The sequence below is a fragment of the Rhipicephalus sanguineus genome, chromosome 11 (assembly GCF_013339695.2).
Source record: "Rhipicephalus sanguineus isolate Rsan-2018 chromosome 11, BIME_Rsan_1.4, whole genome shotgun sequence".
NCBI classification, from domain to species: domain Eukaryota; kingdom Metazoa; phylum Arthropoda; class Arachnida; order Ixodida; family Ixodidae; genus Rhipicephalus; species Rhipicephalus sanguineus.
Window position 1 is genome coordinate 42179646 of NC_051186.1, and position 24012 is coordinate 42203657.

The following is a 24012-nucleotide window of genomic DNA, read 5'->3' on the forward strand; positions in this document are numbered from 1 at the left end:
ACCCAACTATAGAGACCGCATCGCATGCAAGTGCTGATACAGACTCGCAAGCTGTCGAGTACAATTCCGGATTTTCGCTATATATGTGTATTCTTGTTTGACGATTTTGTACAGCTACGGAAGCGACGACGGAGAACCGGTTCTAGCTTTCCATATATGAAGGGGCGAAATCTTTGGTCACGCTACGTTGGATGCGAACAGAGCAAGCAAGCACAAATTGATGACGAAAAAGCCATCTGCAATGGCAACGTCCTCAGTGGCGCATGACCTTTATCTCGAAGGGGCCACGAAATCCATATTTAAATGCGTATTTCGATGGAGGCGAAATGCTAGCAGTCCGTGTGCTTAGATTTAGGCGCACGTTAAAGAACCCCAGTTGGTCGAAATTTCCGGAGCCCTCCACTACAGCGTCTCTCAAATTATATCGTGGTTTTGTGACGTAAAACCCCGACAGGTATTATTTCCAGTGCGTGTTGTACTAAATGAGAGACGCTTGTATCACGGGCTATCCTAGTTGAGCACAATACTAATGTTATAATACAACTGCGCACGCGCAGTCGGTCGCAAGTGACCACACGGCTCCCAAGGGACATTTAAGAAACGTGCTTTAAGCGTTACGGTCTTACAATTAGCACAGTGAGGCTGTAATCTCGGTCTGACCTAGCTTCGCAGACGCATCCAAGACAGGTAGCGGAATGCGATGGCCCGCTTCACTCAGCTCTCGCACTCTCTCGTTCGCCGAGCCCCGCTCTCGCGGGACTTCTTTTTCTCCGGCACTTTACCACTTCCGCTATGTCTGAAGCGGTGCGGCGGCGGATGGAATGCGCGCGGAGCAAAACGCTTGTCAGCTGTCTTTCTTAAACGCCGCTTTTTCGTGTGCTCTACTTAAACTCGAGGAGCTGCTTCCGGCTTTCTCTTCTGTCATGTATATACTTTTTTTTTCTCATTTTATATAGCTGTCTGGTAGGTCGAACCGCCATGAATTGTATAGGCTCATTCTTTCGTGCCTTCGTCAGCTTTTTGAACATCTCTATCTATCTATCTATCTATCTATCTATCTATCTATCTATCTATCTATCTATCTATCTATCTATCTATCTATCTATCTATCTATCTATCTATCTATCTATCTATCTATCTATCTATCTATCTATCTATCTATCTATCTATCTATCTAATCAGTCGCTCAACTTACGCTAATGATAGTTTACAAACACACGTTCAGAGTACCGCATTTCGAAACGGCACAAGTATTCAATTAGTGCGCGTAGGTTCCTTTTTAGTGGCAAAAGCACCGAGTGACACTCTTGTTCGCAACAGCACGTTTGCAACAGCTATTTCTCGCGCGACGCGAGGGCGACAGAGCGTTTGACAAGGGATGTTCGACATTCCGTCACCGAAACCGGTCATGACCTGGCACAACCCGTTCTCGGTAGCCCATCTCGCCAATCGTCCGTCTGTCTGTCTCAAACGGGCTAGCGAGCAGACGACAACGTTTCGAAGCCTCGAATCGTTACTTCTGTTACTGCGCTATGCACACATAAAAAGACTCGGCGAGGCGGGCCGGCTGTAAGCGTGACGCGATGTAATCTGCGAAGAGGATTAAACGCACCAAGACCGGAACGCGGAGGAGGCGAGATTGATTGGAGAGATGGAGAGAGCGCATGACTCTCCAGATGTATAGGAGACGAGGCAGATTGCCTGCCCTCCTCTGGATGTATGGTAGTGGTAACACCGAGGGGTAAGAAAGAAAGTTGGAGGGCGTTATTTTTGGAAGGCCCCCTCTGTGGGCCCGACTGCGTCATCGTCTCTTCCTGGTGCCTTGTAGACAAAAGGAAGTGGCAACAAAAGCGAATAAAGGAAGAACGGAAGTAAAAAACAAGAAAAAAGAAACCGGTAAGAGTGGTGGGACGCGGGCGCTTAGGTAACGGTTAGAGTAACAACGGCAGTCGCGTCGTCTGCTAGGTACACCGTCTGCTGCAAGCATCCTCTACAAACGTCACCAAGCAAGACGTCTGGTATGGAGGATAGGAAAGAAGAGTGAAGGCTGGCGCCATCTTTCTTTGTCGTCTGCTATCGTTTGTCGCTGTTCGTCTGCCCTCCTTTTTGCTTCTCGTATCATGGCCGTCCGAGCAACTTAGTTCCGATGTTGCGGACATGTCCGTCAAGTCTGGACGCCATGTTGTGTTTTGATTTCTGTGTACGCACGCACCCGCTGCGTAAACGGGAAGAGCGATTTGTTTTTAATCGTGTGCAACTGGGGGCCGCTTTAGCGGGACGTCCAGCGGAAGTTGACCTTATTTTCGGGATTAATGTAAACATGAGGAATTAATAGCAACAAGAAAAGGAAACAGGCCTGAGCGACCACCCTGCCTGTCGTTAAGCCTTGCCTCGCCTATAGCCTCCTTTTCGCATTTTAACCACATGCGCGCGCCGGCCTACATTTTACTCGTTCGTAGTTTCGTTTGCCCTAATCCGTACACTTGTGCGCGTTCTCTTTCGTGGTGGTCGCCCGCCTCCGATCAGGCTTGGCTTGCGGATCGGATCTTTTGAGACTTCGTTAACCTGCCGATTGTTGTACCCCGCGAAAGTGGTTGAAAGTGTACACACAATTTTGCAGTTGTAGTAGCCTGTCGTGTTACAATAAAACTTGGCTGGCGATACATACATACATACATACATACATACATACATACATACATACATACATACATACATACATACATACATACATACATACATACATACATACATACATACATACATACATACATACATACATACATACCACGATTTGGGAAACCGTGAGTGATTTTTATTGTTGCAAGTAAAATTAAAATTAAAACAAATGATTTTAATGCAAAATGATAGTACTGGGAGACATTGACACAACTTCGCCTCTACATCTTTTAATGGCTTCTTCAATTAGGCGCTAATTATGGCTTCAATGTGACGTCAGAAATCTCCTATACGTTGTTTTCCGCGCAATTTTGGATACCGTTTCGCTTGGCGCAATAAAAGCTGCTCGACGCTTGCCGCGGTTTCTTTTTGTTGACGGGAACCCGCGGCTAATAATAACCAGCAACCTGAACAGGGGCCGGAGCGTGTTACGTAAGTGTGATAAAAAAAAACAAGAAAAAGACAAGCTATGTACGGCACAACGAGCGAGGCGATGTCCTTGCCGGACTCTCTGAACGAGCGCGCGGTACGTCATCAAATCCACTTCGTCTTGAGAGGTGAAAAAACGTAAAGAAAACAACACGATGCACGGGTATGGATCGCGTGCGTAAGTGGCTATGTGTTCCTCGAGCTAAGGAGCTAATAATAGTCTCCCGAAGGGGGAAGAAAAGAAGCGAATTGAAAGCAACTGTAACGACCGAACCGCAGAGCGCGCTCGCGTTGCAGCGGTATACGATATGCAGGTATAAGAAGCCACGTTTCAAGGAGAAAGCGCTCGCAAGCCTGTCTGATGTCGTTTTCTTCTTTTCTTATTTGTTGTATTTGTTGTTGTTTAGCGCAGGCACTCGTAAATAATTTGTCAGAGAACTCAATAATTTCGATTCAGACTGAAAAGAGAAATATCTTTGGAATTGGAATTGATTTACCCGGGCCTTGGCTTTCTTGAATGCGTGCGCTACTTTCGAACAAAGAAAATAAGGGGGGGGGGAGGCGAAACGCTAATTCAAAGCGTGGTTCACTTTGGATTAAAAATAATTTATAAGTTTCTACGTGCCAAAACATATCGTTACGAGACAAGCCGTAGTGGGGGTGCCTCCGGATTATCGAAATGCGGCTGCCGTGGTCGGGAAGCGAACCCGCGTCCTCGAGCTTTAACGCGACACCTTAATCTGCGCTGAACCACAGCGGGCGATTCGCTTTGGATTGGCGAGCTCGTTTGGAACGGCCTGGAAGCAGTCCAACTTTCGATAAACTTCCCGGTGTAAGATAGAATCGCACGTTGTAATGCCGCAGGCGTGGTTTCAGTGCCCTTTGAGAAAGCAGTTAAGATAGCTTTTACGGCTTAATTATTGCTGCGTGGAGCGTTATCACCGCTCTGTTTGAAGTCGGGTACTCTCTCCCCAGTGGCGATGGCGGAGGGAGGAGAGTACACAGGAGCCCCACTCTCTGGCTTCGCCAGTGGCCCGATCCCACCCCCCCCCCTTAAAAAAATGCAATTTTGCATGCGTTTATATACATTCACACGTACAAACGCACGCACGAACATACACACAGGGTAATTAAACTCCCCACCCCGAGGAAAAAAAATTTCTGGCTACGTATACTATCTCTTCTGATGCGCAACCCGTCTTCGTTGCCTCTTGTACTGCGCGCAGGAATGGAGGCCAAGATGTTTGAAAGAAAGGGTTGGGGGAAAGAGAGAGAGAGAGAAAAGGTGGCTGACGACTTCTTCGGACTGAAAGGACTCGCTCGCTCGCAGCAGAGCATTGGTGGTTGCTTATAGAGCGCGCTGCCGCGCATGTCCCGACACGACCCGTAGCCGAATCGGGGTCACGAACTTCGTTGCTCGTCGTCGCGTCCTGTCCGTTACGTCTTAGAGACGTCTTGGCTAAGAAGAAAAGAAGTTTGGTGGACAACTCTATTACCGGACTGAGGTTGGTCAAAGAAAGTCCGTGTATAGTTAAGCGCTCCTATTTCAAGTGTCATGAATCACCATGCAACTCTACAATCACCAGTTCCACAGATTTTGTGCGCCGGCACAAAATCAGTAATTCTGATGAGAATTGCAATGTCCTTGTATTCTAAAAGTTGCACGCACGCACGCACGCACGCACGCACACACACACACACACGCGCACACACACACACACACACACACACACACACACACAACACACACACACACACACACACACACACACACACACACTTCAACATTTAATCCCCCCACGCATACATTTAACGAATTTGCCGCCTCACTGACTTCCCGGTTTCGCCACATATCGAGGTCTGTGAAGTTATGTGCGTGGCTCCGTTCTCGGTTTGCGTGTATGCGCGTAAAAAAAATAATAAAAACAAAGGGAGAGAGAGAGAGACAGAGGAAAAAAATATTCCCGCGAACGCTGACGTCTTTTTTATATTTTATTTCTCTCCTTACCTCGACAGTCGTCACCATGGCAACTGCACTGCACGCGCCGTTCTTTGGAGGAAACGGTTGGCTGCGCGTTCTCTGTAACTTCCGCCATCCTTCGCTCTCGGCTAGCTGCCCGCAAAGTGTACTACACACGTTGTACACACGCACGCGACCGCGTACTCGTGTAGCGTCCTCGAAGTGGGCAGGCGACCCACTTTTCTTTCCGTATGGTGACGACGGACAACAGCTCATGCTGCTGCTTTATAAGCTCGCGGAAGGACGCGGGTTCGATTCGAAGCCGCAGCATACGCGCACTCCGATTTGAAGCGAAACGCTATACAACACCCCGTGCATGTTGTAGATTCGGGTGCACGTTATTAAAGAGCCCACCCCGGGTTGTCGAAATTTAATCCGCGTAGTCCCCAGCTATGTACGTCGTTAGTACACGACCACTAAATCACCCCGCAAAGCTCTGGCTCCCCCCCCCCCCCCCCCTCCCTACTTAGACAGCACTTGAAGGTAGCACAGGAAAATGAAAAAAAAAAAAATGCGGATTGAAAAATCACTAACTACACTTGCCTTGAGACCATGCGTAAATCTCAACGCTGATCTTATCCTGGGTACCCGCGTCTTCTCTGTCACTTTCCTCACAGATAACCGGTCGAATTTCAGCGCAATTAGTTATCGCGAGGTTGACGTCGTTATTCTCGCTATGCACTTGGTTTGCGTCGGAGGCTGTTGTAGTATTAGTACACGCTCAGAACGCGAGGTGCTGTTACTTTCCCGGAACCTTCTACAATGCATCGAAAGGAACTCGTAATTAAGGATAGACAGAGGGAGATAATTAGGTGCCTGTCATCGCTGTGCATAGAATGGGGCGTCGAATTAAGCCCGTACTCGACGTTGACTCGCACGGCCTTATGTGTATGTAAGATATCCTTCCGCCTTCTGTCGGCGATGTATTACAAGGTAATTCGGCGCATGCATGCGTGTGCCCTTCTACGAAGGACAGCGTATAGCAACCCTGAATGCGGAAGAATAGGCTAAAACGAAAAAGAAAGCGACTACAGGCGAATCAAAGAAATAAAAAGAAACCTCCCGCTAGATCAGATTTGAAAAGGCAGGACTTTTCCTTAAGAACGACGGTAAACGCAAACATCTGTTGATGCTGACGATCTTCGATGCGGGATGTCGTGGAAAAGTGTACGTCGACAAAACCACTATATAGGAAGGCAGGGCTGCCGCCCCGCAGAAAACGCATGCGTGGACTCCATTACGCGTCGTTACGCATGTTCGTGACTGTTGTTGTCACGATCGTTAGTAGCCGACGCGAGCCAAGTCGAAGTTATATCTCGTAATGTTCTCGTCGGTTTCTACGCCAACTCACGAATCTCCAACTTGTTCTCTTTTCTCCACGATGAACGTTTTTCCTTGCAGTCACATCTGTGCTTTTGTATACACTCCGATAGACCGCATGCAGTGTTGTCTGTTAAGCGCTCTGTCGTTTGCACAAAATTGTCTTCTAGTAATAGACCACCTTGTTGTTGTTTGCTCAGCGCTATGTCGTCTGCACAAAGTTGTCTTCTGGTTATAGACCACCTTGATGTCGTCTCTTGTGCACACTGTCACCTTGTTGTCGTTAGCTCAGCGCTCTGTCGTCTGCACAAAGTGGTCTTCTGGTTATAGACCACCTTGATGTCGTCTCTTGTGCACACTGACGCCTGGACAAAGGTGTGTTCCGCTGCTATGCCGCCTTGTTGTCATCTGTTATGTGGTCTACATGTGGTCTGCACAAAGTTGCCTTCTGATAACAGACTAGCCATCGTGTCATATGTCCTGCGCTTTGTCGTCTGCACGAAATTGTCTTCTGGTAACTAACCACCTTATCGTCTGTTCTGCGCACTGTAGCCTCGACAAAGGTGTCTTTGGGTAATGGACCACATTGTTGTCGTCTGTTATGTGCTCTGTCGTCTGCACAAAGTTGTACCCTGGTAACACCGTGTCGTATATTCCGCACACTGTCGCCTGTACAAAGGTGTTTTCCGGTAATAGACCACATTGTGGTCCTCTGCTATGTGCTTTGTCGTCTGCACAAAGCTGTCTGGTGTGTAAGTCGCCCAGCGTGATAAAGACGCCCACGTGATAGGCCACGTATGCGTCTGTCCTGCGCACTGTCGCCTGCGCAATTATGCCTATAACAGACTGCTGTGTCGTCTGTTCTGCGAACTGTCGTCTGCACAAAGATGTCTATTTATGAACCACCGTGTGAGTTTGTTCTGCGCATGCTCTCTCGTCCGTTCTGCACAGTATTTTGCGTTTATGCATTGCCGTCTGTTTTCCTGATTTCCTCAACCGCATGTAATCTGCTCAACGACATCGATTTCCACGCTCCGTTTTACGTTCGTATTATTCTAACTCTCTCGTATTAGCATTCATGTATGCTGTAAAGGCAATCGTACCCGTACAAGAAGTTCGAGGACGATGTAAGGAGCCCGCGATTATCTCCGCTACTGCGGCGCGCCGATCAAACGAACCGATTAACTCGTAAAAGCTGCCGATTAGCTCTTTCGAGCTCTCACTTGGAATTATAACGACTAATCAGCCGGGAAGCCTTAACATTTACGGCATCTAACTCCTTAAGTGCAGCTTCCCACCCTCCCCTCCGCCTTTGCTTCTTTTTTTTTCTGATGTGAAACTTCTTCCCTGTCTTAACAACCATCTCAATCAGGTCTTTTTGTCGTCGTCGCTTTGTCCGTAAGGCGTAATGGCTTCAAATCTTGCTGCGACGACTAATTTTGTGCACAGGTTTTGGTTTTCGAGGTCTCGGCTATCTTATCACCATCTCAAGGACGGCTTACCAAAGGCCTCGTTCTTTTCTTTTCTTTTTTTCCAAGGTCGCGTCTTTCGGAAATCTCACAGAGTGGTCATGTGATATCACCCCGTCAGGGTTTGCCGATAACAGCGCCACTTACGATAACGCGGCCATCTAACAAAATCCAACGTTCTCTTTTTAAATGAACGTAGGCGGGTTCGAGTGTTACGTGAAAAGGGGGGGGGGAGCCGTGGAAGGACGAATCTCGTGAGGACGTGAGAACAACCTCCGAAAATACAAAATGAACGAGTGCGTTATTCTCTCCCGGCATTTCCCGTCTCTTCGGAGCAATTCGTGACGCCAGCATACCCGTTCACGTGACGTCGCGAAGAAGTGAGCCCTCGATTGGTCCATACACGCGGGATATCAGTTTTGAATCGTCTCCTGCCATGCTTTGCCATGCACTCGCACGCTCTGTTCTACCTTGTCTCGCACGACCCTCGGGCGCGATCAACAGATTTCGCTTCGTTTTGTGCGTTTTCGACTGCGTAAGCCGAGATGGCAGCGTGTAGCCGAAAAGCGTGAAATCATGATATGCTCAACGCTTAGTGTTGACATTGTCTACGCGTTTTGTGAAGAAATAAGTGGCGAGGAGTAGATAACGTCTGTAGGAAGGGTATAGTGAAATCGAGAAAGAAACCACCCTCTCGTCCTTTAACTCAGGAGTGTTTTAGGGGCCCTTTATGTGTATTTATCTCTGAATTACGACCATTAAATCTCATCACGTGGCTTAGAAGTCGTGTCTACAGGCAAGACGCTTTAACTCCCTCTCTCTCTCTCTCTCTCTGTGTGTGTGTGTGTGTGTTACGCGAAGGGAAGTCGTGGAGGGAAAGCTCATGAGAACTTTCACTGTTTTTATCTCCGAATTACAAGCATTAAATGTCATCACGTGATGTACAAGTCGTGTCTGTAGTCATGTCTATACACGCAGCCAATCTCGTGTGTGTGTGTGTGTGTGTGTGTGTGTGTGTGTGTGTGTGTGTGTGTGTGTGTGTGTGTGTGTGTGTGTGTGTGTGCGTGCGTGCGTGCGTGCGCGCGCGCGCGCGCGCGTTTCCATGTGTGCAAAAAAACTTTTTCCTCGTGCGTCCTTGAGGGAACCCATGCGATACGTGACGCGAATATCATACCCCCATCACATCTCGTCACAACTTCGCCGTCTTTCGAAACATTTCCGCGTCTTTTTGTTTTCTTTCTTTCCCGCTCGCAGGTTGTAATTAGTGCCAAATGGAATGGGCTGCGACTTTCACTAACGAGTCTTTTTCCTTTTCTTTTTTTTCCAATTTGCAGTCAACCTCGCCGGTCAGGGGAAGGTGGACATGACAAACTTCGACCTGCTCCGGGTTCTTGGAACGGGAGGTGAGTTTTTGGAACGTCACTCTTTGCGATCCCGTTTCGCGCATTGACTGCCCTGGAACCACGTACACCGCGAATGGCCTGAATTTCACTTTCGCTTTCAATTTCACTTTCGCAGCATTATCTCGCGTTAACAATTTATTTTCTTTTATTTTTCTTTTTTTTTTTTCTCGCCGGGAACCGATCGCAAGTACGTAAGCGACCGTTTTCAAAAATACGGACACTACTTCTTTTTTTTTTTTTAAATAGATTCGACAAATCTCCAGCCAGTGGAAAACCATGCTGGCGTTAGATAAGTACAGGAAACTAACTCGTCGAGCGAGTCGTATTTTATTGCACACGGAGAAACGGGCTGTAAGGAGAAAAAAAGAAAACTTGCCCTTGTTTTTTCACAGCATTTCTTTCTTTATTTTTTTTTTTACTTATTTTGGACACGACGTCCTGGTTTCCAGGAGCAAAGCGAAAAGCGCGACCAAATCGGCGAGCCAATTATTTGCAGAGCCGGTAGTCCATTCTCCAATCTCAGTCTTCTGTATTAGTACAAGGGTTCTTAGTTGGGCATTAGCATTTGCGTTTGTTTATTTATTTATTTGGTAGCGCGAGGAAGCGACGTGAGGATGCGGAGCCTTAAACTTGACAGGGGACGTCATCTTGCACTCTCAGGACACATAGTGAAAGGCCATATACTTACAGCACATGTTTGTTCCCGCATAAAGAAAGTATAGGATAAAGCTCTGCACGGCAGCGGATTGCAGACAGCTGTTCTCTATGCCGCAGCTGTAAGGGAAAGCACCCGTGCCGTACTCACTCTCGTTTCTATCTTTCTTTCTTGTCATAGTGGCACTTTTCCACGGGCACCCTCCGCTGTCCTACTTTCCGTTCGCTTCGGCGGCAGCGGCTGTTGCTGCGCGCGCGTGGATTGCGGCGCGAAGCCGAGCCAAGCCCATATTATAAAGACGGTACGAGGACGCGCAAGCAATGCGCGTGCCGCTTCAATGCCCGCAGTCGCCACCTGCCCAGTGCGGCGCTAACCGGCTCCGGCCGGATAGACCTAATGTCAAGCTCGAAATGTCATGTTGGGCATTTCCTCGCGAAAGACCGCTGAGGCAGTTTGTAGAGCTCTTCGCGGTGTCCGAAACACCCTCTTTTTGCAGTGTGTTGCCGCGTGGTGGAGCCACCTGCGCAACCTGCACTCCCCCTTACCCTACCGGCCTGATGTTGAACGACTAACAATGGGCTTTGCTCGCGTGGGTTCGAATCCCATCTTCGTTGCCAATGTAGTAGCTAAGAGGACAGGGAAGTCCAACGCCATAAGTCCCGACGTACTAAAGGCCTGTTTCAATTGAACAAGATCGCGGCGGCGCCAACGAATCGAAAATAAAATAAGCCCATCCGTCAGAGTAGATTGCGAGATGTGCAGTCCTGTGCCGTCACAGCCGGCCCCGAGCAGGTGCACGTTTCTGTTTTTGGGCGTGGAGTGTATATCTGAGTGAACTGTTATGCGCAGTAACGCATACGCCACAGGAATTGCTGGTGTGTAGGTAGGTAGGATGACGTCCAGATGCTGGCTATAATTGAAACATCTGTTTGCATAGGCTGTAGGCCACCGCGGCGGCCTTGACTACTGACCCGATAGTCGCGGGTTGGATCCCTGTCGCGGCGGCCGCATTTTTGATGGAGAGGCAATGCTAGAGGCCCGTCTACTGTGCGATGTCAGAACCCAAGGTGGTAGAAATTGTCCGGAGCCTTTCCAGTACGACGTTTCTCATAGTCTGACCATGTGTCGCCTTGGGCCGTATTTTCGTTTTGTTTTTTTTTTTGTTTTTTGCGTCAGATTTAAGGCGAAGCCCCCGAAAGTCTAGAAAATGTAGTGGCAAGCGTGAGTGCATTCTTAAAAAGTAAGTATAGTATATTTTTCAAAGCTAGTTCCGGTTCCTACTGTAGCCTGACGTCACAACTCGGTATGAGCTTCTCGTCACGTGCTCGCGCAAGATATCGGGACATTTCCAAGGCCGCTCCGCTCCGTGACTCCGTTGGTGATGCGCAAGCGGACATTGTGAATGTTTTGGAACCTGACTTCATCACAACTATAGCGATACTGGTGCGCAAGGTCACCAAAATATACACTGTAGCGTGACGTCACGCTAGTGTTGATGTCATTAGGTGCGCCATGCGAAAATGGACTTGAGTGTCAAAATAATATGTCTTAGCATTTACTGAGCTTTACAATTGCGCAGAGCCGTCTCTGTGTACAGGAGATTTTTATGGCGTAGTAAACTCAGCTTCGAAAATTCGTGTCAGTACCCCTTTAAACCCCATAAACCTAACATAGAATTACGCTATTCCATCTGGTACAAGTGCGATCCTTGTACTCATAGGCGTGTGCGCAGGGTTCCCCTTCAGGGGGGGAGGAGGGGCGAAGGTTCATCAAAGTGCCTCTCCCCCCTCCCTATTAGGTCAATGTAAGGGGCAGACTTTGCCCCCCCCCCTCCGTTTTAGGTGACTAGGGGGGTGGCTGCCCCCCCGCCGTCCGCACGCCTGTGCTTGACTCACCAAACAATGTGCAGTGGCCGCATACCTTGTTAATCGTAGACGTCCCCCAAGATCCTCTCGCACGTGTCTGGCATCTCGGTTTCCCTGCGATGAGCTCACCTTGCTCGCATCCGTTGTGACATCACCCTCCAACCTGTTTGTTTGGGGTGCGGCACAGGAATAGCATATAAACTAGGCGACCTGACGACCTAGCGACGCCGGTCTGCGCCGAAATAACTGCGTCCGTTTTTGTTTAATCATTTTTACCCACCACGTTTCCTCTAGAAGACGCGCGAGCAGTGTTAGTTGGGCAAACATGTTACCAACGAAACACGTCAGTTGTAGAGGCTCGCGTTTTATTTCTTTTTTTTTTTCGAATGGGAACCAGCTGCTGTAGCATTCATTCACGCAGGCCCATAGCCAGGGGTGTTGCCCTAGGGGACCGCCACCCCGTCCCCTGCCTTCCGAAATCTGGATGGAGGGGGTGTGTTACCGTAAATAAATAATGAAAATAGAAAAATAGGTGTTATTCTCTAACAGTCAAGGCCTTCAGCAAGTGCCCCCCCCCCCCCCCCCAAAAATCATGGTTGCGTTTCTGCCGGCGCCTTTAACGCTAACACCTAAGTTGCTCATCGATAACGTTGTAGTTTCCTCGCTACGTGGCGCCACTGACGCAGCTGCTCACGTCTGCGTCAGCGGTAATGTGCTAATTCGCATGCGGTTAAGCTAAATATCTATCTATCTATCTATCTATCTATCTATCTATCTATCTATCTATCTATCTATCTATCTATCTATCTATCTATCTATCTATCTATCTATCTATCTATCTAAACCGGCTCAGAGACAGCGATAATCCTTAAAGAATCATCCAGGCGTGACGACGTCGAAGACAAAGGACACTGCACACAAAACGGGCGCCATCTATCGTAAGCGATAATCCACCATTTCAACGCCAACTATAACGCAACACCAGCGTCGCGTTACGACAGGTACACCAGTGGGTTTCGTAAACTTAGAACCCCGTCTCTCCCTCTTTTCTCGATCTCTTCTTCCTATTTGGCAATAAGGAAAGGAGGACCCGTTATCTTCGTCCAAATCTACGCCATATCTCTCTTTCCTATTGAATTCGTATGTCTCGATAAATGTGATGGTGGGGGTAAGGCGTATCTGCAGCTGCTCTATGGTTCCTGTGTCAGAAGCGTTTCAGGAAGACACCGAGAGGCGCAGAAGAATTACTCAACGAAAGTGAAACGGCGTCATTCATCCTTCTCAATTCCTTTCTTCATTTCTTGTTTCTACCTCTCTCTCTCTTTTCTTCCATTATCTTCATAATGTCCGCATTTCTCATCTTCCGCACCACGTGTCCATTGTGGTCCGGCCGTGGCTAGCGAGAAACAAGATAACAACAAAAGACACGCGCGGTATGAAGGAGAAAGCTAGAGAAGGAGAGAGAAACAAGCAAGAAAACAAAAACTTAAGCTTTCTTGCGCCGCTCTAGAAGCGAAAGGGGTCGGTCTGCCGTGAGGGGGCGGCTCTCACTAAAGAAAGAGTGCGGGAGAGCCCGCGAAACCGCCGCTAGGAGTACGGGTAAGTCGAGAAAAAAAAAGTGTGTCGCGTCCTCACTCACCGAATCAAAAAGAAATACTGACGGCGAAACGGGCCCTCAAACAGCGTTTAGCGTACCGCACGCGCGCACGCACGCACAGACGCACACTTTCAGCCCTCAGCAAGTGTGCCAGTGGGTGAATGTCAGCGAAGGCAGCGTGGCGCGAGGTTAGGCAATGGCGGAGCAACCGTCGGCTGCTGCTGCGATGAGCAGCGCAGGCAGCTAGCCTTCACGTCTCGCTTTGAACGTTTTCCGTGCGCGTGTGTGTTGTAGCGTATATGGTTGGGTGATAGGAGGAGTCTACGCGAAGGCTTTTTTTGCTTGGCTGCATGCATTCCGAGCCTTGATGCCTTCTTCCTGGGTCACTTTCCATTGCTCGATCAACTGCTCCGACGTCCTGTCTTAGTCCATCGTCGTCTCAGTAGTAGTAGCAGCAGTAGTAGTAGTAGTAACCGTAGTAGTAATAGTAGCAGTAGTAACAGTAGCAGTAATAGTAGCAATAGTAACAGTAGTAATAACAGTAGCTGTAGTAACAGTAGTAGTAGTAATAGTAGTAGTAGTAGTTTTAGGCATCACGCAGGGCACGTGACCAGAGGGGGAGGCAATAAAGAAATAAAACGAAATAATGATGCTCATGACGACTGAAATGACGATTATGATTATATTATTGATTTAGCGAGCATATCAGGTACGCGGGCAATACAATGTGTTACATTGTCATACAGAATGTTACTTGGGAGAATGTTACTGGCAGAATGTGGTAATGTTACTTAGTCGATCAAAATAACGAGGTTTGTTTATTTCGAAGGCACAAAGCATCCCCATTTATTGCTCAGTCTAGAAACAAATCATTTTACGGTTCGCAAAATCATTGAACCGTTTCTTGGTGCGAACGCATCTGCTGCAAGAAGTCTCGCTTGATTTCATAGCGTTGCGCCTGATGTGTGAAACGGAGTATCGTTTACTTTCTTTCGCCGCATGGGAGTCATTAGGAGCAAGGTACCGTAGTCCAGCCGTCGGGGGAAATACGGATCTGTCGGAAGTTTAGACTCGGTCGTTTTGACGCCGGTCTGGGGATACACGTAAAATCAGCCAATGAAGAAAGAAAAGAATGCTGGAAGTTCTGACCAATGACGCTTCGCGACGCTGTATTGTAGGTCATAGTCTTGTCGTGTGCAGCGGCACACGGTGTGTCACTGGCGAATTGGCGGACGGTGCGTTGAAGTTGGCAGAAATCTGTGTAGGCTTCGCGAGTATTTCGTAACGGTTCTTGCTTTTCTGAATCAACGAGAGAGATAGAGGGAAGGAGGGAGACTAAAGCGACTTGAAGAAAGTGCAGCCGTTCTTTCTTCTTTTTTTTATGAGGTGAGAAAGAGTGGAGCGTGGTGGCCCTGGGTGATAACGCACTGGCGTTCTTGCACGGTGCTGCAAGCGTTAGTCGCCACTGCTTCATGGAAACCGCTGGAAAAACCAAACGCTGACTCAATGTCACCTTAATCCTCCTTGACATCGGCTTCGTTTCGGGCCGCGGCGGCGAATGCGATAAAAATAAAATCGTCGATAATCGCCATTAATCGTTTTCGAATTGGACGGATGATTGGTCTGCGTCCTTCTTACGGCCTCCGTGAACGTCTGTCTAATCTTCCTCACGGATCACGGAGGCAAGACAGACAGTAAAAACCGTAAGGGTTTCACAAAACACGCAGTACCACGAGAAACTGGCCTCGCTGTGCTTAAAATGCACTGATTGCGCATTCCGCGAAACTTTATGCAATTCACGAAATTTTTAAATTGTTGCCATTGGACGAAAGACAATGGCATCAATTTATCGTGGTTTTCATTTCATTTCATTTATTGACCCTAAGGGCCCGAGAACAGGCATTACATGGGGGGGGGGGGGGGATACAGTACTTTGTACACCGAATAAAGGGAACCTACAATGAAAGAACTAACGAGTACGGAAAAAGAAAAATGCAATAACAAGCAAACATAATGCAAGCATATTGTAAAAAAGGCATAGACAGTTCAGTAATGCAAAGTCGGGTAGAGTACAACAGTTGCGATCAATATATAGTACAATCTAGCAAAAATAAATACATAGAATAAATGAAAATTTGGAATCAGACAATACATATAATACATAGAATAAAAATACATAGAAAAAATGAAAATTTGTAATCAGACAATTCAACTAGTTATGGAAGGACTGCTCACTAAAGTAAGTTAGTAGGGCTCATTGGAAACTAGTTAATTCTTTAATGTTTGCAATGGTACGCGGAAGGGCGTTCCACTCGTTTATGGACAAAACCAAAGGACGTAAAACCCCAGATATTACTATATTACACTCCTTCCACCTCCACTTATCCCCCCTCTCTTCCGTGTACGCTCCGAGACCATCAGCGCGCGTAGATGGTCTCGGAGGCCATGTTCCAGTTTCGTTCGCCGCTTCCGCCTTCCGTCGCCGATCGTGCTTTCGCTTTCTCTTTCACTTTGTGCGCGTGTGCGGCCTACGTGCCGCGCAGCTCGTCGCATTGTAAAGTTGTGGCGCGCCCGGCCGCAAGTCATCTCGGTTTCAGCGGCGGCGTAGGCCGGACGGCGAAGGTTAGCGGTGATGAGTCATGACTTATGACTGTCTACAGTCGACTGCCGGCCGCGCACACATCTAGGTGAGGGCCGCCGCGCTGGTAAACTGGGTTACCCGGTAATACCACACCGTCCAGCTACTCCTCCCCGCGCATGCGTACTTGCGTCGCTAACGTATACCTCCTTTGTGTTGCCGGGGTGTCCGTTCCGTGGCGCAAGAGAATTCTTCCCGCGCGAAAAAGACAAAAAAGAAAAAGAAAGGGTTAGCGGAAGTTTGTCGCGGCCACGCCATTAGGGAGTCTTAGTGTACCGTTATCTGTAATACCTGCCAGTTAGCCGTACTGCCTCGACAGTGCGCTACGTAATTTGCACGTGCGACTAATTAGGCTGCGTTAATTGGGCGAGCACATTTCCTTTTAATTAAACGTGTGTATATAGGAGAGGCCTGTGTTCTTGGGTGAAGGCCGCTACTTTTTCTCTCTAATGCGAACAGTACGTAGCAATAACTGCTTAAAAACAAGCAAACGCGTTAAAAAGAAAAGACATAAATATTACACAGCGGATATTCAGGCAGCATGAATTCACGCTAAGCAGTTACAGTGGGCTTGCAGTAAAATTTCTTTTGTTTCCTTTGCATCTCCTATGTGCACCTGTCTATACAAACTTCTCAAAAAATCGCAGCATATCCACGGAGTGAATGATGATGAGTGGGCGAAGCTGCGGAGGTTCATCGGTAAACCGTGAATCTTCCGTGAATTCTGCCCGATACATCATCACCGACGTGAGATCGGGCGCGTTTATACTAAAGGTTCGATGAGTTATGACGACTTGCAGCTCACTTTAATCTTACATGTACGCTGTGAATTTTCATTGTTTAAAAAATCATTGCTTTAGAAAACATATGGCGTCTTTCGTTAAGCAGCTGGCGTCTTTTCGTTTTGCTTTAGAAACATCTGGCGTTCTTCCGTTTTGCTTTTACAAAACATCTGGCGTCTTTCGTTGGTTTATTTCATCAATCAACGGCGTTTTGAACAAAATTTTTATTGTTTAATCACGCACAGGAGAAATCTCACCAGGCACTACCTTGGAGGTAAAGAATGGCTGCTAATGGGAATGAGAGACAGAAGAAGTCGGCTTTTAGCTACCGCTGCGAATTTTTTATTGTTCAACAACGCACAGGAAAAATCTCCCACCGGCACCACCTTGGAGGTCAAAGCGTAAGACTGGTTACGCACTACGACTACGACTACGAGGGACGAACGGGTGCCGCCTTAAGGAGCTTCGCCCCTAAATAATAATAATAATTGTTGGGGTTTAACGTTCCAAAACCACGATATGATTATTAGGGACGCCGTAGCGGAGGGCTGCGGTAATTTCGACCACCTGGGGTTCCTGATCGTGTACAAACTTCTCTAAATAAACAAACAAACACGCGCAGTTTTTTGAAATCATGAATCCGTTCCGCTGCATTCCAAACGTTGCCCTGGAAACGAATCTCCGTAACACCCGATAAAGAGCTATAGTGGTATGCGTCTTTCTCGCGTTCTGTGAATGGGGAGCGACTATATAAGTCATCTACGCGTACTTTTAGCTATATATACGTACGTATGTACAAACACGAAGCATCACGAGCGTAACGGTTGCTAATTCTGACGTCCATTACGCACGCGCGTACGGTTCAGCGACATGCCTCGTGGGGTCGGCCGTTTTTTTTTTCTGTTTTTTTTTTCTTGCAACTGAGGCTTCAATTTGTGTCCCAGAGCGCTGGTCCCAAACAACTCAGCTTCAACACTCGGCACGTAAAAAAAAAAATACATGAAAAAGAATGAAGAAATAAAGATTAAAAAAAATCGATCAGCGAATGAACGCTTCTCTTAAAAAACGCATTCGTGGGGAGTCTACTACACAAGAGGCAAGCCGCTGCGATGCTTTGTTAGGAATTCGCGCGCACGCGGTCCATATATAACGCTATTATGAAAACCTTGCCTTTTCCGAAGATACGTATATCGACCTCCAAATCTTTCAATCCTTCCGAGGAATCCGCATACTTGTCGTGGACGTTGCGTCACTTCAGTGGCAGCGTGCTTCCACTCGACATGTATTTTGAGAGAACGACGGGCAAAAAAGAAAGAAAAAACGCCAGGCCTGCGCTGAAACCGCAGCACAGTCACAGCGAAAGCTGGAAGAGCGGCGTTTCAAGAGCCCGTTGTAAGCTCTCTTGGGGCTACAATACAAGTACACTAGAAAGGTACCCACTACGCCATAAATCAAATTTTCGTGAAGTTGGGAAGCGCCTACTAAGCCATTATTCGTCATTCTGCGGAGAAGCGAGGCACCAGCTACACGTCTGTAAGGGATTACGTGCACTTTTGTTGACGCGACGACTGATGACGATGAAGAATTACGGCTCAGCCCTTTGTAATGGGTTGGAAGCTTTAAACGGCCCACCAGTTATGTAATTTGCACTGGGTGACGCCCGGTCGCTATTTCCCTCTGCCGTCATGCTGTATAACATACGCTGACGTGGGAGAGAGACGGGGGAGGGGTGCGAAGAACTTTACTGAGACCCCGAGGAAATGGATCATGCGCTTATGGGCTTCCTTGGCAACCAATACAAGTGCACTTGCGAGGAACCCACTACGCTATAAATCATTGTAATTTTTGAGAAGTAGGGCAACAGGCACTGTGCCATTTTTCGTCATTCTACGGAGAGCCGTGCTATCTGCTAAACGCATGCAAGGCATTATGCGCACTTTGTTGATGCTGTGCCTGATGACGACGAAGAATTATGGCAGAGACCTTTGTAATGGGTTGGAAGCAATCAACAACCTACTCGTTGCGCAATTCGCATTGTGTGACGCCTGGTTATAGAATTCGCGTTGTGCGACGCTTGGTGCTTATTTTACTCTTCTACCACGCTATATTGCATATGCTAATGTGGTTCGTTCCCGACACGAAGCCTGTATAGGACCTTTTTGCAAAGCAGTTTCAACCACCGGCATGGCTCAGAGGTTGAATACTGGGCTCACACGCAGAGGGCCCAGGTTCGAACCTCGTTCCATCCTGGAATTTTTTCTTATTTCGTTTTTTTTTCTTATTTCGAGCGATACTGGTTACGGACACCGGCGGCGGCGGCGGCGGACAACTACGGCGCCAAAAACGGCCGGTGAAATGATCTCATAACAGCTTTCGCTGTAAAAGGAAGCAATAAAATCGCCCCCTTGGCACGACTATAGCGCGAAGCTGTCATACTAGGGAACGGGAAAGGCAACGGCGGCTGCGAGAAGAGCCCGAAGCGATGGAAGCCCTACGCCAACGACGACGTGCCCGTAGAACTACGGGAGGCGCGAACGCTCGGTTCTGGAGTTTGGATATCCGTGTCGTGGCTAACCTAGCTAAAGCCTGGCAACAACCTACAGATGCCAACCAGATTAAACTTCAGAATCGTCCAGTTTCGCGGTTTCAAGCCTTGCGCGACTTAATGCAAGCTTCGTCAATTTTTTTTCTTCCCACTCGATTGTGTTAACCCTTCCCCTGCCCACACCCCACCTCCGAAATCGTTCTGCACTTTACGTGGTTTCGCACTGCCTCCGGGATCGCAGGCATCGAAGGTTTTATGTACCTCACGGCGTTTTGCAGTGCCCCCGAGATCGGCCGATCTTTAACAAAACGACGATGTCACGTGACGAAGTCGTCATGTGACGGACGTTACGTTGTGTGACGTCACGAAACATCACATATTTTGGCGATCTGTTACGTCATGATGACGCCATGACATGATGCTTTTTTGCATCACTCGTGTTGGCGCCGCCGACGGTCAATTTTCGCTTTTGATGAGGCATCTAAGGCTTTCGATTTATTAACAACAACACCCCGAACGGCAACAGCGCTTTCTGAGGTGCCTTCACCTTCTGTTGTCCGGAGTTGTTACAAGCGAAACCGAAGAATACAATTCAAATTTAACACCTGGTTGTGTATATCATAATGTCTTATCTTAACATAACTGATTTAGTAAATGAGGCGTTTACGTTGCCTGTCCTCCAAGCCAGGCAAACGCGCGCGAAAATGCGGAATTATTTTCAGTAGCGCCTTCGAGGAGCGTGCTTCGGCTCTGCGGCGCCTTCTCTTTGTTGCGATAGCGATATCCTCCGATGCAAAGTAGCGCTGGTTGCCCCGCAGCAGTTGTTGGTTGGTGCCCCGCGCGTATGCCTCGAGCGCTTAGCGATCTATCATGAGACGTGCCGCAAATGCAAACGCACACACCAACCAACCACTTCGCTACGTACGCGCGGCGATCTGTTCTGCAGCCGCCTTTTTTTACTAGCTGTTCTTTATGGCTTCCTCGGCACGTGTGCGAAGATGTTTATCTGCGGTGCTTGCCATATTTAGCTCCACAGCACTGGGAGAGATCGCGGTCACTGCACGCAGTCCTTGATACTGTGACGTCCAAATGGGCCTCTCTGTCATAGGCGTGCTCAGGGTTCTTTCTTGGGGGAGGGGGGAGGGGGGTAACGTTTTAGCTAAGCGACCCCTCCGCCCTCTGGTCGATTCCCAAAAAAAAAATAAAAAAAAATAAAGGAGTTCCGCAATGGATGCAAAGACGAAAATGAAGCGATGACGTACTGCCCACAAAGGCCTGCCATTGGTTCCCGGCTTTCCGAGGTTAGGGTGGGACGAAAACAGATATTTGAATGCAACATCATGCAGGGATCTTGCTCGCCATTATCGTCAAAAAGCATGCGTAGCCATAAGCCTGGGCGCATTCAAAATTGACGTGAAAGGTCCGACAAGGTAAAGGCATGTGGTAGAATTGCCCCCCCCCCCTTTGGATGATTGGGGGGAGGAGGGGGAGGGGGGGCCTATGCCTTCTGTGGTGTTTGTGCTTAAAGGAAGGAATTACTCGCCATGGTGGTCGTTACGGTGCTCCACTGCTGACCCGAAGGTCGTCGCGGGATCGAATCCCGGCCGCGGCGGCCGCATTTAGATGGAGGCGAAGTGCTGTGCCCATGTACTGTGCGATGTCAGTGCACGTGGAAGAGCAGCAGGTGGTAGAAATAATTTCCGGAGCCCTCCACTACGGCGTCCCTCACAATCATATCGTGGTTTTGGGACGTAAGAACTCCAATGATTATTACGTTATTCCTTTCGCTACCGAGTTCTATACTGTGTGGTATTTCATTGTGTGGTATTTATTTTGGTATTTTGGTGTTTGATATTATTGCGTGGTATTTATTTTATTGTGTGGTGTATCCTGTGTTATTTTATTACGAAGTCGACGACTCAAGGCGCGAGGAGTTTCGGCGTTATATCCACGCAATCTTTCTTTCTTTTTTTTTCTGCGCCCTCCCATAATTTATAACGAAGCACGCAGCTCTTTATATCGGCCTGTTGCGAACGATGGCCTTCGATGAGACGCTTCCTCGTGACCGCTTCCAGAAAGGTCGCGCTATCTTCGATAAGAGGCGGATAACGCACCGGCGTTATTGCATCATCCAACCCGGCGCGCTCTCTAATATAAGTGTGTACGTGTGACACAATAGCGGTAACTTGTTGCGCAATGCGACCGTCATATTCGTCGACGGGATTTGAGCTCGCATCTTGGCGTGCAAGAAAAGCTCATGATTGGCGGAATTCAAGCGCAAGAAGAAATCACGCAGACAGGCATTCGAGTCCTCCCTCACCCTCAACTTCCTGGCTGAAGTGAGTTTTGACGTGCATATTATGCTGCTCGAATGAAGCTTGCGTAAATAAACTGTAAATGTTTTTGAAGAATGGCGGCTGCGGCTATATATAGTTGATGATCGGTCCTTCAGGAGTCGCCCGGGAAAGGGAAACAGAAAGACGCGTGTTGTATCCTTCTTTATGTTTCAGCAAAGGTTTTTTTTACAGTGTCATTGTCATTCAGTGTCATATCGTCATTGTCATTCAAGTGGTTTTGCGATAAGTGGCTTGACTGTGAGGACGGACTTACGTGCAGCGTTTGCGTGATCCAGCGTCTTGCCCGAGTCGGACACCACATTTTGGCGACGAGGGCTACAGATTCGAACCCACGCGGGCCAATAAGACACGGTTACTGCCAATCCGCCTTTTACATTTTCCCGTGCTGCCCTCTGCCGTTATGGTAGGGACCGAGACAGCCGGTATTGCCAGAACGAAAGCCTCCGAGATCAAGAGGCATTTCTCGAGCTTTCCGCTAGGGGAAGGCCGCATGCGCCGTGGCATGCACCTTGGAAAATGGCGAATTCAACTTTATCGCACGGAGTCAGTGGATAAGTTGCGGAAAGCGAATCCCGGCTGCATTAGCGATGGAGGCGGAGATGCTTGAGGCCCGTGTGCTTAGATTTAGGTGCACGTTAAAGTACCCCAAGAGGTCGAAATTTCCGCGGAGTATTCCATTACGGTGTCTCTCGTAGTCATACAGTGGTTTTGGGACGGTAAACCCCTACAGTTACTATAAGTTGCGGAACATTTTTGAATTACAGAGAAAAGAAGCTCCGTTATTCAAAAATTTTCCACAACACTTAGAGAGAGAGAATAACAGAGAGCTGAGTTCAAGATGACGCCGACCCCAAGATGTGCATTGTCAAGTGGCCCACCAGTCTGTTCTATGAATAACACCCTCCATCTAGCACTGCATATCCGGGAGCGACATATGCATCACATTGCGTTGAAGAATGCAACCCCCCCCCCTCCTCCCATTCCCCGCGGTCGCTTCGAGCTGCACCGCTGCGCCCTGGAGAGAAACAGACGCGCGCGCCGGCCGCGTTGCGCCGTCGTACATGCTTTGTACGGGCACGCGCTTGACCTCGCATGTCCGTTGTCCCTTTGGAAACCGAAGCCCCTTTGTGGGCGTAGGTTTCACTCCATGGAAAAAAGAGGGCCGCGCGGCGACAAGCGTCGCGAACTGCGCTGGCGGTGGGTTTCGTAAGCCGCGTTCTTCTTTCGAGTCAAGAAGCTCCTCGTCGTCTCCGTTACGAGTTGCGTGGTGCGTATAGCTGGCTGCTGGCAGCAAAGATGAAACCAGGACGCCGATCGCCGTCCTTCTTTCTTTACTGCAGAAAACGAGTTGATGAGCTCGTTACAGAGGTGGCGGCAGGATTCTTTTATTGGGGGGCGGGGGGAGATGGAGACTAGGGGGGCACCAACGACAAGTCGACGTACACAAAAGAGTGGTTGAAACGTACCCCCCCCCCCCAAAAAAAAAAAAAATTTCTTGCTGCGCCCCAGGGCAGGCGAAAATCTAGGGGTAACCCCTCCCCCCGTTACAAACGAATATTTCTATCTCACTGAAATGCAGCGTGACAGGAACAAAGTTCATACATATAGTCGCTATAACCGATAATTCGCTATATCTGTGTTCGTTATAACGAGATTCAACTGCAGTCAAACCCGCGAGACGAGTCCGAGTTCTACGCTCGCTTAAGTCCACTTAGTTCCCTCTGCAAACAAACAAACAAGCGAGCAAGGCCTCGCCATGCGTCACGTCGTTTTTCAGTGCAACGAGGAATCCACGCGGCGCATGTCGTCACCTTCGCCGCGCGCTCCGTGTCATTCATTGTTCGTTTCAGGGTGGGCCTGGCAGCCGCTCCACGGTATCGTGCGTCAAGTCAGCGTGGCGCGTCGTCATTCGTGCCCGTGCGTTTTCGAAAAGAAAATGGGACGGATTCGCTGCATATAAAACCCCATTCGCTCGCCACGGTGCGCTAGCAATCATCTCCGCAGGCAGCAGCAGCAGGGACAGCGCGCCTCAAAAGCGACTGACTGGGTGAAGGCTACATGGAGCAGAGCGCATGCATTCATCCGTGCACTGACGGAGCGTGCGCGAGCGTTCCAGCTTGCGCATGCAAGCCACTGAAAAGACGCCGCCGCGCGTCGCTGCATTTTGTTGCGGGCGCGCGCAGCAATCGCGCTGCATGCGTGCGCAACGTACGTACGTACGTCGCCGTCAAACAGCGGACACACGGACTTCCT

At 48.7% G+C, this 24012-nt stretch overlaps 1 protein-coding gene across 2 annotated transcripts in view; it reads left to right on the top strand.

Moving 5' to 3' along the window:
* Positions 1–24012, top strand: part of LOC119373230 (ribosomal protein S6 kinase alpha-5) — a 225243-nt gene that overhangs the window by 172207 nt on the left and 29024 nt on the right. For both annotated transcript variants that reach the window (XM_037643240.2, XM_037643241.2), the window contains exon 2: positions 9252–9320. In XM_037643240.2, coding sequence (XP_037499168.2) covers positions 9252–9320 — 69 coding nt within the window. The remainder of the gene's footprint in view (positions 1–9251; positions 9321–24012) is intronic.